At 44.1% G+C, this 13,272-nt stretch overlaps 1 protein-coding gene across 1 annotated transcript in view; it reads left to right on the top strand.

The window, feature by feature from the left end:
- Positions 1-13,272, top strand: part of LOC135506002 (mannosyl-oligosaccharide 1,2-alpha-mannosidase IA-like) — a 169,745-nt gene that overhangs the window by 138,857 nt on the left and 17,616 nt on the right. The window contains exons 6-7 of the mRNA XM_064925330.1: positions 2,518-2,641; positions 2,958-3,051. Coding sequence (XP_064781402.1) covers positions 2,518-2,641; positions 2,958-3,051 — 218 coding nt within the window. The remainder of the gene's footprint in view (positions 1-2,517; positions 2,642-2,957; positions 3,052-13,272) is intronic.

Raw genomic sequence — 13,272 nt, 5'->3', positions numbered from 1 at the left:
CTCACTATGTTCATGGTGCCGGCCAGACTTGTTTTCTTTGCAAACAACTTGACAGTGAAGTGAAGAAATTGTCTTTGATTCCACAAGCCTCATCACCACATTCACTCACCTGCTGCCCGATGTGGATATTCTTTTTTACTGAAAGTTGTTCAGCATACATTTTGTACTGGTCCTCTGTGGGAATCAAACCTACAACCTTGGCGTTGCAAGCACCATGCTGTACCAGCTGAGCTACACGGGACTCATACAGTTACGCACGCGCGCACTGTGTAGGCTACTCCAAGTAGGTCAGAGTGGACTGAAGACTGCTTTGATTCAGTGGACTGATATAGGGTACATACCATTTTAAGATTAGAATTAGAATGGATGAATACAATAGAATGGCCTGCCCTGTTCTTTATTCACAATTGGTGATGACATAATTCTGCATTGTTTGCTTCTCCTCGCTCATCAGCTCACCCATTCTCCCCATCATACTTTACTTCATTTTTCTAAATCTGTTTTATGTGCAAAATTAGTTTCGGTACCGGTTCGGTTTCGAGACAGTTACCAGATAGGGCACTGCACTTTCAACTGTTGGAAGAAGGAGCGAGCAGGCTGTCCTGTTGGGAGGAGGAGGGGCAACGGGGGAAACTCAATTTCTGTTTGTGATATTAAGATTCTAATACCAGTGTGTTTATTTGTTTTTATATATATATATAAAAACAAATAAAGTCTAAATGACTGCTTTAAGGGTTGTAGTGTTCGAGGCTGAGCAGCATGCTCCTGGCTGCTTCTACTTCTCTCCCCCTCTCCCTTTCCCTATGGCCCATACCACAGGAACTGATGGATGAAAGCTCACGTTCCAAGGCCCTGTGTGTGTGTGTGTACATATGTGCTTGAGGGTGTGTGTGTGTGTGTGTGTAGAGAGATGTACCTGTGTGTGAGGGTACCTGTGTTTGTGAGCCAAGAGCAAGATCATTAGCAATAGTGGCAGATCATTTCAGCATTAGGAATGATGACATTGTGGCAATACTAAGACCTTATTAATACACATTGCCAATGACTGGAGGCTTCTGCATTGCCTGCCTGCCTGTAACGGATTTCCTCCTCTTCGTCTGAGGAGGAGTAAGGACCAAAGCGCAGCCTGGTAGGTGTTCATGATGATATTTAATTGAAAGGAACTGAACACTGAAATACAAAACAATAAAAGATGTGAACAAAATGAAAACCGAAACAGTACAGTGTGGCCCAAACACTCACACGGAAACAAACTCCCACAAACCAACAGTGAAACCCAGGCTACCTAAGTATGATTCTCAATCAGAGACAACTAACGACACCTGCCTCTGATTGAGAACCATACTCGGCCGAACACAAAAACCAACAGAAAAACAAACACAGAATGCCCACCCCAACTCACTGACCATAATAAAACAAATAATAAAATAACAGAACTATGGTCAGAATGTGACAGCCTGTATTTTTTCTTGAAATAATTCAGAGCTGTAGGCTGTTGGGATTTATCAGCCCTTTTCTAAAATACAGAAAACAGCTTCAGCTCGATTCTTGGCACGGAGGAAGGTCAAATTAGTTATACTAATGTTTACAAACAAGTCTGATTTCATAATGAAGTCATTGGGATGCCAGTTCAATTTCGGTGTCTGATGAAAGTACACTTTCCGCAACACACACACACACACACACACACAAACACACACACACAGGGGATGTGTTTTTGGCTCTTACACTCTGATCCCTCCAGCCCCCTGTAATAGCCAGCCTGACTAATGTGGTGTTAATGACAGAAATCTGCCTGTGCTCTAATAACAATAGTGACACTCGCCATTATTTGTGGAGTCAATGATTATGCACCATTAGCAAGCTGACACGTAGCTATTAGTCCTGTTAGTGGTCACTGACATGCGGGTATGATCAGGGTGACTCAGGAGAGATATAGAAAGAAGTCAGGGCAGCTCTGACCAGGGCCTGCTGTTTAGAACGTTATCAGACACCTACAGACACACACTGTGGACAGATAGTACAGGATGTTGTAAAGACACACACACACACACACTGTCAATTTAGTATGATGTTAAACAGATGTATTGTATGTGACATTCATAAGAGGAGAGGAAGGTTTGACCCCATGAATCAGTGGTTTACTTGTGGAGGAGGGAGCTCTCTTGGGAATGTTTGTGTGTGTGGGGTGGGGGGTGGTTGACTGAGTAAATTTGCAATATCCTGTTCCTCTGCAGTGATGTTTGGAGTACCTGAGATTTCGTAGAGCTCTGTTTTGTGTTCTATATTTTACATTTAAGTAATTTATCAGATGCTCTTATCCAGAGCGACTTACAGAAGAAATTAGAGTTACGTGCCTTGCTCAAGGGCACATCATTTTTCACCTGATGGATGTCGGCTCTGGGATTCGGCCCAGCAACCTTTTTGCTCTAAACCGCTAGGCTACCTGCCTCCCCTATGCTGCAACGGGGTTGTTTGGAGTACCTGAGTTAACTGTGTTGTCTTCTGTGTCTACAGTGGCATCGGGAGGAACTGGCCTTGGGCGTCTGGAGGCAGCAGCATCCTGGCGGAGTACGGCACCCTGCACCTGGAGTTCATGCACCTCTCCAAGCTGTCAGGGAACCCAGCCTTTGCAGAGAAGGTGAGAGCTAGGGAGCCACAGCACCGTCGTTTCCATTCCAGTGCATTAACACCAGTCTAAACTGAGCACTCAGCCAGCCTGACAATGTTATTCATAGCCGCAACCTTCATTACTATTCTTGTTAACGCCTGTTTTGCAGATAAATGCCTTCTTTCTGCTATGATTCAGAGGCGTCTCTCTCTTATACCTCCCTTAACTGCCGTCCCTGCAGCAAGGCCATTTAAAGTGCATTACTGTGCCCTGCTGCTGGAAGATGAGGAGGCAATGAGGTTGCAGGAAGAAAGTAGAAACTCATTTCTCTGGTTCCGCCTCCTAGGTCATGAACATCCGGAAGGTTCTGAATCGCCTTGATAAGCCCCAGGGACTGTACCCCAACTACCTGAACCCTAACAGCGGACAGTGGGGACAACGTAAGTCCCCCTATCTCTCATCTGACCCTTCTCTCTCTCATCTCACCCCTCTCCTGTCTCATTCCTTTCTCCCTCTCACCATCTCTCACCCTTCTCATGTCTCATTCCTATCTCCCTCTCACCATCTCTCACCCCTCTCCTGTCTCATTCCTTTCTCCCTCTCACCATCTCTCACCCTTCTCATGTCTCATTCCTATCTCCCTCTCACCATCTCTCACCCTTCTCATGTCTCATTCCTTTCTCCCTCTCACCATCTCTCACCCTTCTCATGTCTCATGTCTCATTCCTATCTCCCTCTCACCATCTCTCACCCTCTCCTGTCTCATTCCTTTCTCCCTCTCACCATCGCTTCTCATGTCTCATTCCTATCTCCCTCTCACCATCTCTCACCCCTCTCCTGTCTCATTCCTTTCTCCCTCTCACCATCTCTCACCCTTCTCATGTCTCATTCCTATCTCCCTCTCACCATCTCTCACCCCTCTCCTGTCTCATTCCTTTCTCCCTCTCACCCTTCTCATGTCTCATTCCTATCTCCCTCTCACCATCTCTCACCCCTCCTGTCTCATTCCTTTCTCCCTCTCACCATCTCTCACCCTTCTCATGTCTCATTCCTTTCTCCCTCTCACCATCTCTCACCCTTCTCATGTCTCATTCCTATCTCCCTCTCACCATCTCTCACCCTTCTCATGTCTCATTCCTATCTCCCTCTCACCATCTCTCACCCCTCTCCTGTCTCATTCCTTTCTCCCTCTCACCATCTCTCACCCTTCTCATGTCTCATTCCTATCTCCCTCTCATCTCCCCTTCTCATGTCTCATTCCATCTCCCTCTCACCATCCCACCCCTCTCCTGTCTCATTCCTTTCTCCCTCTCACCATCTCTCACCCTTCTCATGTCTCATTCCTATCTCCCTCTCACCATCTCTCACCCTCTCCTGTCTCATTCCTTTCTCCCTCTCACCATCTCTCACCCTTCTCATGTCTCATTCCTATCTCCCTCTCACCATCTCTCACCCTTCTCATGTCTCATTCCTCTCTCCCTCTCACCATCTCACCCTTCTCATGTCTCATTCCTATCTCCCTCTCACCATCTCTCACCCCTCTCTGTCTCATTCCTTTCTCCCTCTCTCCTCCCTCTACATCACTCATTAACTGTCTCACTTCTATCTTCCATATGGCCCGTTCTTCTCTCTTTTCACCACTATCGTCCCTCTCTCCCATCTCACCACATTCCATTTCCATTAGTGGTACACCAGTGGCTGTCAACTGCGGTTCCGCAGCCTGTAATTATCAAGCCATTTACAGCCAGGAAAGCCACGTCAGTCCAGTGGTACACATGACCTCTGGTGGCGTGGGCTGTGCATTAGAATATTATGTAACTTAATGTCACACAGTGACATCAGGGAGAAAGAAGTGCCTGTGGCTAATGACAGTGGTTAAAAATGACTGTGGCATTCAGGTGTCTGAATGCTGCCAGTAAAGTAGTTAGTCCTCCAAAGCTACAGTTAATTCCTGATACCTCCACACAACACTACACTCTCACTCAAACACCTGCTCCTTTGACTTGGTAAATGAGTGTCATGCCACTCAGGCACCACAACAGTTCAGTACCCCTATCCCTGACTGGTATGGAGCCCCACTGCCACTGTGGTATTACCCAGCTCCAGCCAGGCCTACTCTTGACAAAACAAGCTTCAGCCCCAAGGATGGCCTGATCTATGCCAAAGTGAGGTGGCTAGGGAGAGGCGGAGGTGGTGGTGGGGGTGACAATGGAGGAACCCTGAAGTGTGTCCGTGCTCAGACAGCCCTGTGCCCAGCAGTTGCCATGGATCCCCTTATTAATGAGTGTGTTTGTCTCTGAGCCCCTCAAAAGGTCAATGAGATGCATAGTACAGATCAGACCTGACCAGTCACTAACTCAGACATACACTTCTGGCTGTAGCATAATGATGGACCCACTGCACCTCTCTCTCACACACACACCACACACACTCATTTGAATGCATATCTTAGCCTTGTTGTTTGTTTTGCTATTCTATGTGGTACTACCTCCCCTCCCCAGCCCCGTAGACAGACAGACAGACACACACATACTCTCACACAGTCATTGTTCCTTCCCCTGATCAGTTTGGCCAGTCTCTCCCCAGTCTCCATGAACCAGCAGTCTATCTTTGTGTGTCTAATAACTCTGTCATGCTAATGATCTATGATCATCCCAGTGTGAGGTCTGTGTGTGTGTGGTTGTGACTCCTATGATTGAATGCCCCGCCCCCTCTACGCCCTTGCTGAAATGTCATGTCTGATGAATACGTGTACAGAGGGGCCTTGTTCACCCCTAATGACTGACTGCTGTGTGTCCAGCCTATCTCCTGTCACTGGGTGGATCTGTAGAAGGGGAGGAAGAGGAGGGCAGCCGTCCTGCTTGTCTCTCATTCTCTCTGACATCTTGATTCATCCCATCTACAGAGTGATTTTCTTTATTTATATATTTTTCTCCCCATTTTTGTGGTATCCAATTGGTAGTTAGTCTTGTTCCATCGCAGCAACTCCCGTATTGGACTCGGGAGAGGCGTAGGTTGGGAGCCGTGCGTCCTCTGAAACACAACCGAGCCAAGCCACGCTGCTTCTTGACACAATGCCCGATTAACCCGGAAGCCAGCCGCACAAATGTGTCGGAGGAAACACCATACACCTGGCAATCGTGTCAGCGTGCACTGCGTCCAACCCACCACAGGAATCGCTAGTGTGCGATGGGCCAAGAACATCCCTGTCGGCCAAACTCTCCCCTAACCTGGACGACTTTGGGCCAATTGTGCGCTGCCCCATGGGTCTCTCGGTCGTGGCAGGCGGCGACCGAGCCTGGACTTGAACCAGGATCTCTAGTGGCACAGCTAGCACTGTGATGCAGTGTCTTAACACTGTACAACTCGAGAGGCACTCAGAGGGATTTTCTGCATGGATTAATCTGGGTGTTGTTTGCAACTCCGTAATATAATGGACAACTGAGTCTCTCTGGATGACTCTACATATTTGGGTCTTTGAAATGTAGTATTATTATTGTAATTACATGTAGCTAGCCAGGTTAGGAGGAAAGTGGCTCTGTGATTTGCTGACTGCTTAGGGGAAGGTAGATGTACTACGCCAGTAATGCGGCAGGTAGCTTAGTGGTTAGAGTGTTGAACTAGTAACCGAAAGGTTGCAAGATCAAATACCCGAACTGACAAGGTAAAAATCTGTCGTTCTGCCCTTGAACAAGGCAGTTAACCCACTTTCCTAGGCGGTCATTGAAAATAAGAATTTGTTCTGAACTGATTTGCCGAGTTAAAAAAGGTCAAACAAAAAACAATAATGCCAAACCAAGCTTTTCTCAAACATAGAGAAAGTTCCAAGACAAACATTGCATAAACCACCTCTAAAAGTTTGTATTTTTCAACGTATTAATGTGGTCTATATGGTCAGTGTTAGCTGGAAGAAGAATTTCCATGTAAAGAAAAACAACTAAAGTGACAAATATCTAGAGGGTATAGGGATGGTAATGTTGGATGTGATTTCCAAAAATAGAAAGGTTCACAGCGGACCATTTGCCACCTGAGGATATTTTACATATAGGTCACTTGTGATCGGTGTTTACTTGTACATTAGACAGGAACCACCTGAGGGTGATCTCATAGAAATGGTCTTGCCGTTTCTCAGTGTCTCTGCGTTTTGCAGTCACTGTACAGTATAGAAAGTCTATCAAAGCTTTGGTGTTGCTGTTGTTGTTATTGATGGGATGTTTGAATTTAGTCAGTGTAGTACAGTTTCTCTCTGAGCCAAGTAGCTGCTTGACTTTCATATCTTCCTATGTGGAGCTGCCAATAACATGGCCCACAGTCATGACGGACATTCTATCACACCAATAACATGGCCCACAGTCATGACGGACATTCTATCACACCAATAACATGGCCCACAGTCATGACGGACATTCTATCACACCAATGACATGGCCCACAGACACATCGGACGTCTTATCACACCAATAACATGGCCCACAGTCATGAAGGACATTCTATCACACCAATAACATGGCCCACAGTCATGACGGACATTCTATCACACCAATGACATGTCCCACAGTCATGAAAGACATTATATCACACCAATGACATGGCCCACAGACATCCTATCACACCAATGACATGTCCCATTCATCACACCAATAACATGGCCCACAGTCATGACGGACATTCTATCACACCAATAACATGGCCCACAGACATCCTATCACACCAATGACTTGGCCCACAGTCATGACGGACATTCTATCACACCAATAACATGGCCCACAGTCATGACGGACATTCTATCACACCAATAACATGGCCCACAGTCATGACGGACATTCTATCACACCAATGACATGGCCCACAGACACATCGGACGTCTTATCACACCAATGACATGTCCCACAGTCGTGAAGGACATTATATCACACCAATGACATGGCCCACAGTCATGATGGAGACAGTACTGGTGATTCAAAGACTAGGAGACAAAAAAATAGTTTATATTACCAGGCCATCAGACTGTTGAACAGCTTCTATTACCAATCAGACTGTTGAACAGCTTCTATTACGATCAGACTGTTGAACAGCTTCTATTACGATCAGACTGTTGAACAGCTTCTATTACCATCAGACTGTTGAACAGCTTCTATTACGATCAGACTGTTGAACAGCTTCTATTACGATCAGACTGTTGAACAGCTTCTATTACGATCAGACTGTTGAACAGCTTCTATTACCATCAGACTGTTGAACAGCTTCTATTACGATCAGACTGTTGAACAGCTTCTATTACCTTCAGACTGTTGAACAGCTTCTATTACCTTCAGACTGTTGAACAGCTTCTATTACCTTCAGACTGTTGAACAGCTTCTATTACCACCAGACTGTTGAACAGCTTGTATTACCTTCAGACTGTTGAACAGCTTCTATTACCTTCAGACTGTTGAACAGCTTGTATTACCATCAGACTGTTGAACAGATTCTATTACCATCGGACTGTTGAACAGCTTCTATTACCATCGGACTGTTGAACAGCTTCTATTACCATCAGACTGTTGAACAGTATCTATTACCATCGGACTGTTGAACAGCTTGTATTACCATCGGACTGTTGAACAGCTTCTATTACCATCGGACTGTTGAACAGCTTCTATTACCATCGGACTGTTGAACAGCTTCTATTACGATCAGACTGTTGAACAGCTTCTATTACGATCAGACTGTTGAACAGCTTCTATTACGATCAGACTGTTGAACAGCTTCTATTACGATCAGACTGTTGAACAGCTTCTATTACCTTCAGACTGTTGAACAGCTTGTATTACCTTCAGACTGTTGAACAGCTTCTATTACCTTCAGACTGTTGAACAGCTTGTATTACCATCAGACTGTTGAACAGATTCTATTACCATCGGACTGTTGAACAGCTTCTATTACCATCGGACTGTTGAACAGCTTCTATTACCATCGGACTGTTGAACAGTATCTATTACCATCGGACTGTTGAACAGCTTGTATTACCATCGGACTGTTGAACAGCTTCTATTACCATCGGACTGTTGAACAGCTTCTATTACCATCGGACTGTTGAACAGCTTCTATTACCATCGGACTGTTGAACAGATTCTATTACCATCAGACTGTTGAACAGCTTCTATTACCATCGGACAGTTGAACAGCTTCTATTACCATCGGACTGTTGAACAGCTTCATTACCATCGGACAGTTGAACAGCTTCATTACCATCGGACAGTTGAACAGCCATTACCATCGACTGTTGAACAGTCGGACTGTTGAACTGACTGTTGAACACTTCATTACCATCGGACTGTTGAACAGCTTCATTACCATCGGACTGTTGAACAGCTTCTATTACCATCGGACTGTTGAACAGATTCTATTACCATCAGACTGTTGAACAGCTTCCATTACCATCAGACTGTTGAACAGATTCTATTACCATCAGACTGTTGAACAGCTTCTATTACCATCAGACTGTTGAACAGCTTCTATTATCAGACCATCAGACTGTTGAACCCATCAGACTGTTGAACATTATATTACCATCAGACTTCATTACCATCAGACTGAACAGCTTCTATTACCATCAGACTGTTGAACAGATTACCATCAGACTGTTGAACCATTACCATCAGACTGTCAGCTTCTATTACCATCAGACTGTTGAACAGCTTCTATTACCATCAGACTGTTGAACAGCTTCATTACCATCAGACTGTTGAACAGCTTCTATCAGACCATCAGACTGTTGAACAGCTTCTATCCACAGACTGTTGAACAGCTTCATTACCATCAGACTGTTGAACAGCTTATATTACCATCAGACTGTTGAACAGCTTCTATTACCATCAGACCATGACTGTGAACAGTTGAACAGACTGTTGAACAGATTCTATTACCATCAGACCATCAGACTGTTGAACAGATTATTACCATCAGACTGTTGAACAGATTCTATTACCATCAGACTGTTGAACAGCTTCTATTACCAGACCATCAGACTGTTGAACAGCTTCTATCACCATCAGACTGTTGAACAGATTCTATTACCATCAGACTGTTGAACAGATTCTATTACCATCAGACTGTTGAACAGCTTCTATTACCATCAGACTGTTGAACAGATTATATTACCATCAGACTGTTGAACAGATTCTATTACCATCAGACTGTTGAACAGCTTCTATTACCAGACCATCAGACTGTTGAACAGCTTCTATCACCATCAGACTGTTGAACAGATTCTATTACCATCAGACTCAGATTCTATTATCAACAGATTCTATTACCATCAGACTGTTGAACAGATTCTATTACCATCAGACTGTTGAACAGCTTCTATTACCATCAGACTGTTGAACAGCTTTTATTACCAGACCATCAGACTGTTGAACAGCTTCTATTACCATCAGACTGTTGAACAGCTTCTATTACCATCAGACTTTTGAACAGCTTCTATTATCATCGGACTGTTGAACAGATTCTATCACCATCAGACTGTTGAACAGCTTCTATCCACCAGACCATCAGACTGTTGAACATCATCAGACTGTTGAACATCACCAGACCATCAGACTGTTGAACAGCTTCTATCACCATCAGACTGTTGAACAGCTTCTATTACCATCAGACTGTTGAACATCAGACTGTTGGACAGCTTCTATTACCATCAGACTGTTGAACAGCTTCTATTACCAGACTTCATCAGACTGTTGAACAGCTTCTATCACCAGACCATCAGACTGTTGAACACACTTCTATCACCAGACCATCAGACTGTTGACAGCTTACAACAGCTTCTATCACCAGACCATCAGACTGTTGAACAGCTTCTATCACCAGACCATCAGACTTTGAACAGCTTCTATCACCAGACCATCAGACTGTTGAACAGCTTCTATCACCAGACCATCAGACTGTTGAACAGCTTCTATCACCAGACCATCAGACTGTTGAACAGATTCTATTACCATCAGACTGTTGAACAGATTCTATTACCTTCAGACTGTTGAACAGCTTCTATTACCATCAGACTGTTGAACAGCTTCTATTACCATCAGACTCTTGAACAGCTTCTATTACCTTCAGACTGTTGAACAGCTTCTATTACCAGACCATCAGACTGTTGAACGGCTTCTATTACCATCAGACTGTTGAACAGCTTCTATTACCATCAGACTCTTGAACAGCTTCTATTACCTTCAGACTTTTGAACAGCTTCTATTACCATCAGACTGTTGAACAGCTTCTATTATGATCAGACTGTTGAACAGCTTCTAGACTGACTGTTGAACACAGCCATCAGACTGTTACAGCATTACCATCAGACTGTTAAACAGCTTCTATTACCATCAGACTGTTGAACAGCTTCCATTACCATCAGACTGTTGAACAGCTTCTATCACCAGACCATCAGACTGATGAACAGCTTCTATCACCAGACCATCAGACTGTTGAACAGCTTCTATCACCAGACCATCAGACTGTTGAACAGAATCAGACTGTTGAACAGCTTCTATCACCATACCATCAGACTGTTGAACAGCTTCTATCACCAGACCATCAGACTGTTGAACAGCTTCTATTACCATCAGACTGTTGAACAGATTCTATTATCAGACTGTTGAACAGATTCCCATCAGACTGTTGAACAGATTCTATTACCATCAGACTGTTGAACAGCTTGACCACAGACTGTTGAACAGCTTCTATTACCAGACCATCAGACTGTTGAACAGCTTCTATCACCATCAGACTGTTGAACAGCTTCTATCACCATCACCATCAGACTGTTGAACAGCTTCTATTACCAGACCATCCTGTTGAACAGCAGACTGTTGAACAGATTCTATTACCATCAGACTGTTGAACTTCTATTACCATCAGACTGTTGAACCGCTTCTATTACCATCAGACTGTTGAACAGCTTCTATTACCATCAGACTGTTGAAAAGCTTCTATTACCTGACCGCCAGACTGTTGAACAGCTTCTATCACCAGACCATCAGACTGCTGAACAGCTTCTATTACCATCAGACTATTGAACAGCTTCTATTACCATCAGACTGTTGAACAGATTCTATTACCATCAGACTGTTGGACAGCTTCTATTACCATCAGACTGTTGAACAGCTTCTATCACCAGATCATCAGACTGTTGAACAGCTTCTATCACCAGACCATCAGACTGTTGAACAGCTTCTATCACCAGACCATCAGACTGTTGAACAACTTCTATCACCAGACCATCAGACTGTTGAACAGCTTCTATCACCAGACCATCAGACTGTTGAACAGCTTCTATCACCAGACCATCAGACTGTTGAACAGCTTCTATTACCAGACCATCAGACTGTTGAACAGCTTCTATCACCAGACCATCAGACTGTTGGACAGCTTATATTACCATCAGACTGTTGAACAGCTTCTATTACCAGACCATCAGACTGTTGAACAGCTTCTATCACCAGACCATCAGACTGTTGAACAGCTTCTATCACCAGACCATCAGACTGTTGGACAGCTTATATTACCATCAGACTGTTGAACAGCTTCTATCACCAGACCATCAGACTGTTGAACAGCTTCTATCACCAGACCATCAGACTGTTGAACAACTTCTATCACCAGACCATCAGACTGTTGAACAACTTCTATCACCAGACCATCAGACTGTTGAACAGCTTCTATCACCAGACCATCAGACTGTTGAACAGCTTCTATCACCAGACCATCAGACTGTTGAACAGATTCTATTACCATCAGACTGTTGAACAGATTCTATTACCTTCAGACTGTTGAACAGCTTCTATTACCATCAGACTGTTGAACAGCTTCTATTACCATCAGACTGTTGAACAGCTTCTATTACCTTCAGACTCTTGAACAGCTTCTATTACCTTCAGACTGTTGAACAGCTTCTATTACCAGACCATCAGACTGTTGAACGGCTTCTATTACCATCAGACTGTTGAACAGCTTCTATTACCATCAGACTGTTGAACAGATTCTATTACCATCAGACTGTTGAACAGATTCTATTACCATCAGACTGTTGAACAGCTTCTATTACCATCAGACTGTTGAACAGCTTCTATTACCATCAGACTGTTGAACAGCTTCTATTACCATCAGACTATTGAACAGCTTCTATTACCATCAGACTGTTGAACAGCTTCTATAACCATCAGACTGTTGAACAGCTTCTATTACCATCAGACTGTTGAACAGCTTCTATTACCATCAGACTGTTGAACAGCTTCTATCACCATCAGATTGTTGAACAGCTTCTATCACCATCAGACTGTTGAACAGCTTCTATCACCATCAGACTGTTGAACAGCTTCTATTACCATCAGACTGTTGAGCAGTTTCTATCAACAGACCATCAGACTATTGAACAGCTTCTATTACCATCAGACTGTTGAACAGCTTCTATTACCATCAGACTATTGAACAGCTTCTATTACCATCAGACTGTTGAACAGCTTCTATAACCATCAGACTGTTGAACAGTTTCTATCAACAGACCATCAGACTATTGAACAGCTTCTATTACCATCAGACTGTTGAAGAGCTTCTGTCACCATCAGACTGTTGAACAGCTTCTATTACCATCGGACTGTTGAACAGCTTCTATTACCATCGGACTG

The sequence above is a fragment of the Oncorhynchus masou genome, chromosome 19, assembly GCF_036934945.1.
Source record: "Oncorhynchus masou masou isolate Uvic2021 chromosome 19, UVic_Omas_1.1, whole genome shotgun sequence".
NCBI classification, from domain to species: Eukaryota; Metazoa; Chordata; class Actinopteri; order Salmoniformes; family Salmonidae; genus Oncorhynchus; species Oncorhynchus masou.
This window is presented reverse-complemented; position numbering and strand designations above follow the sequence as displayed.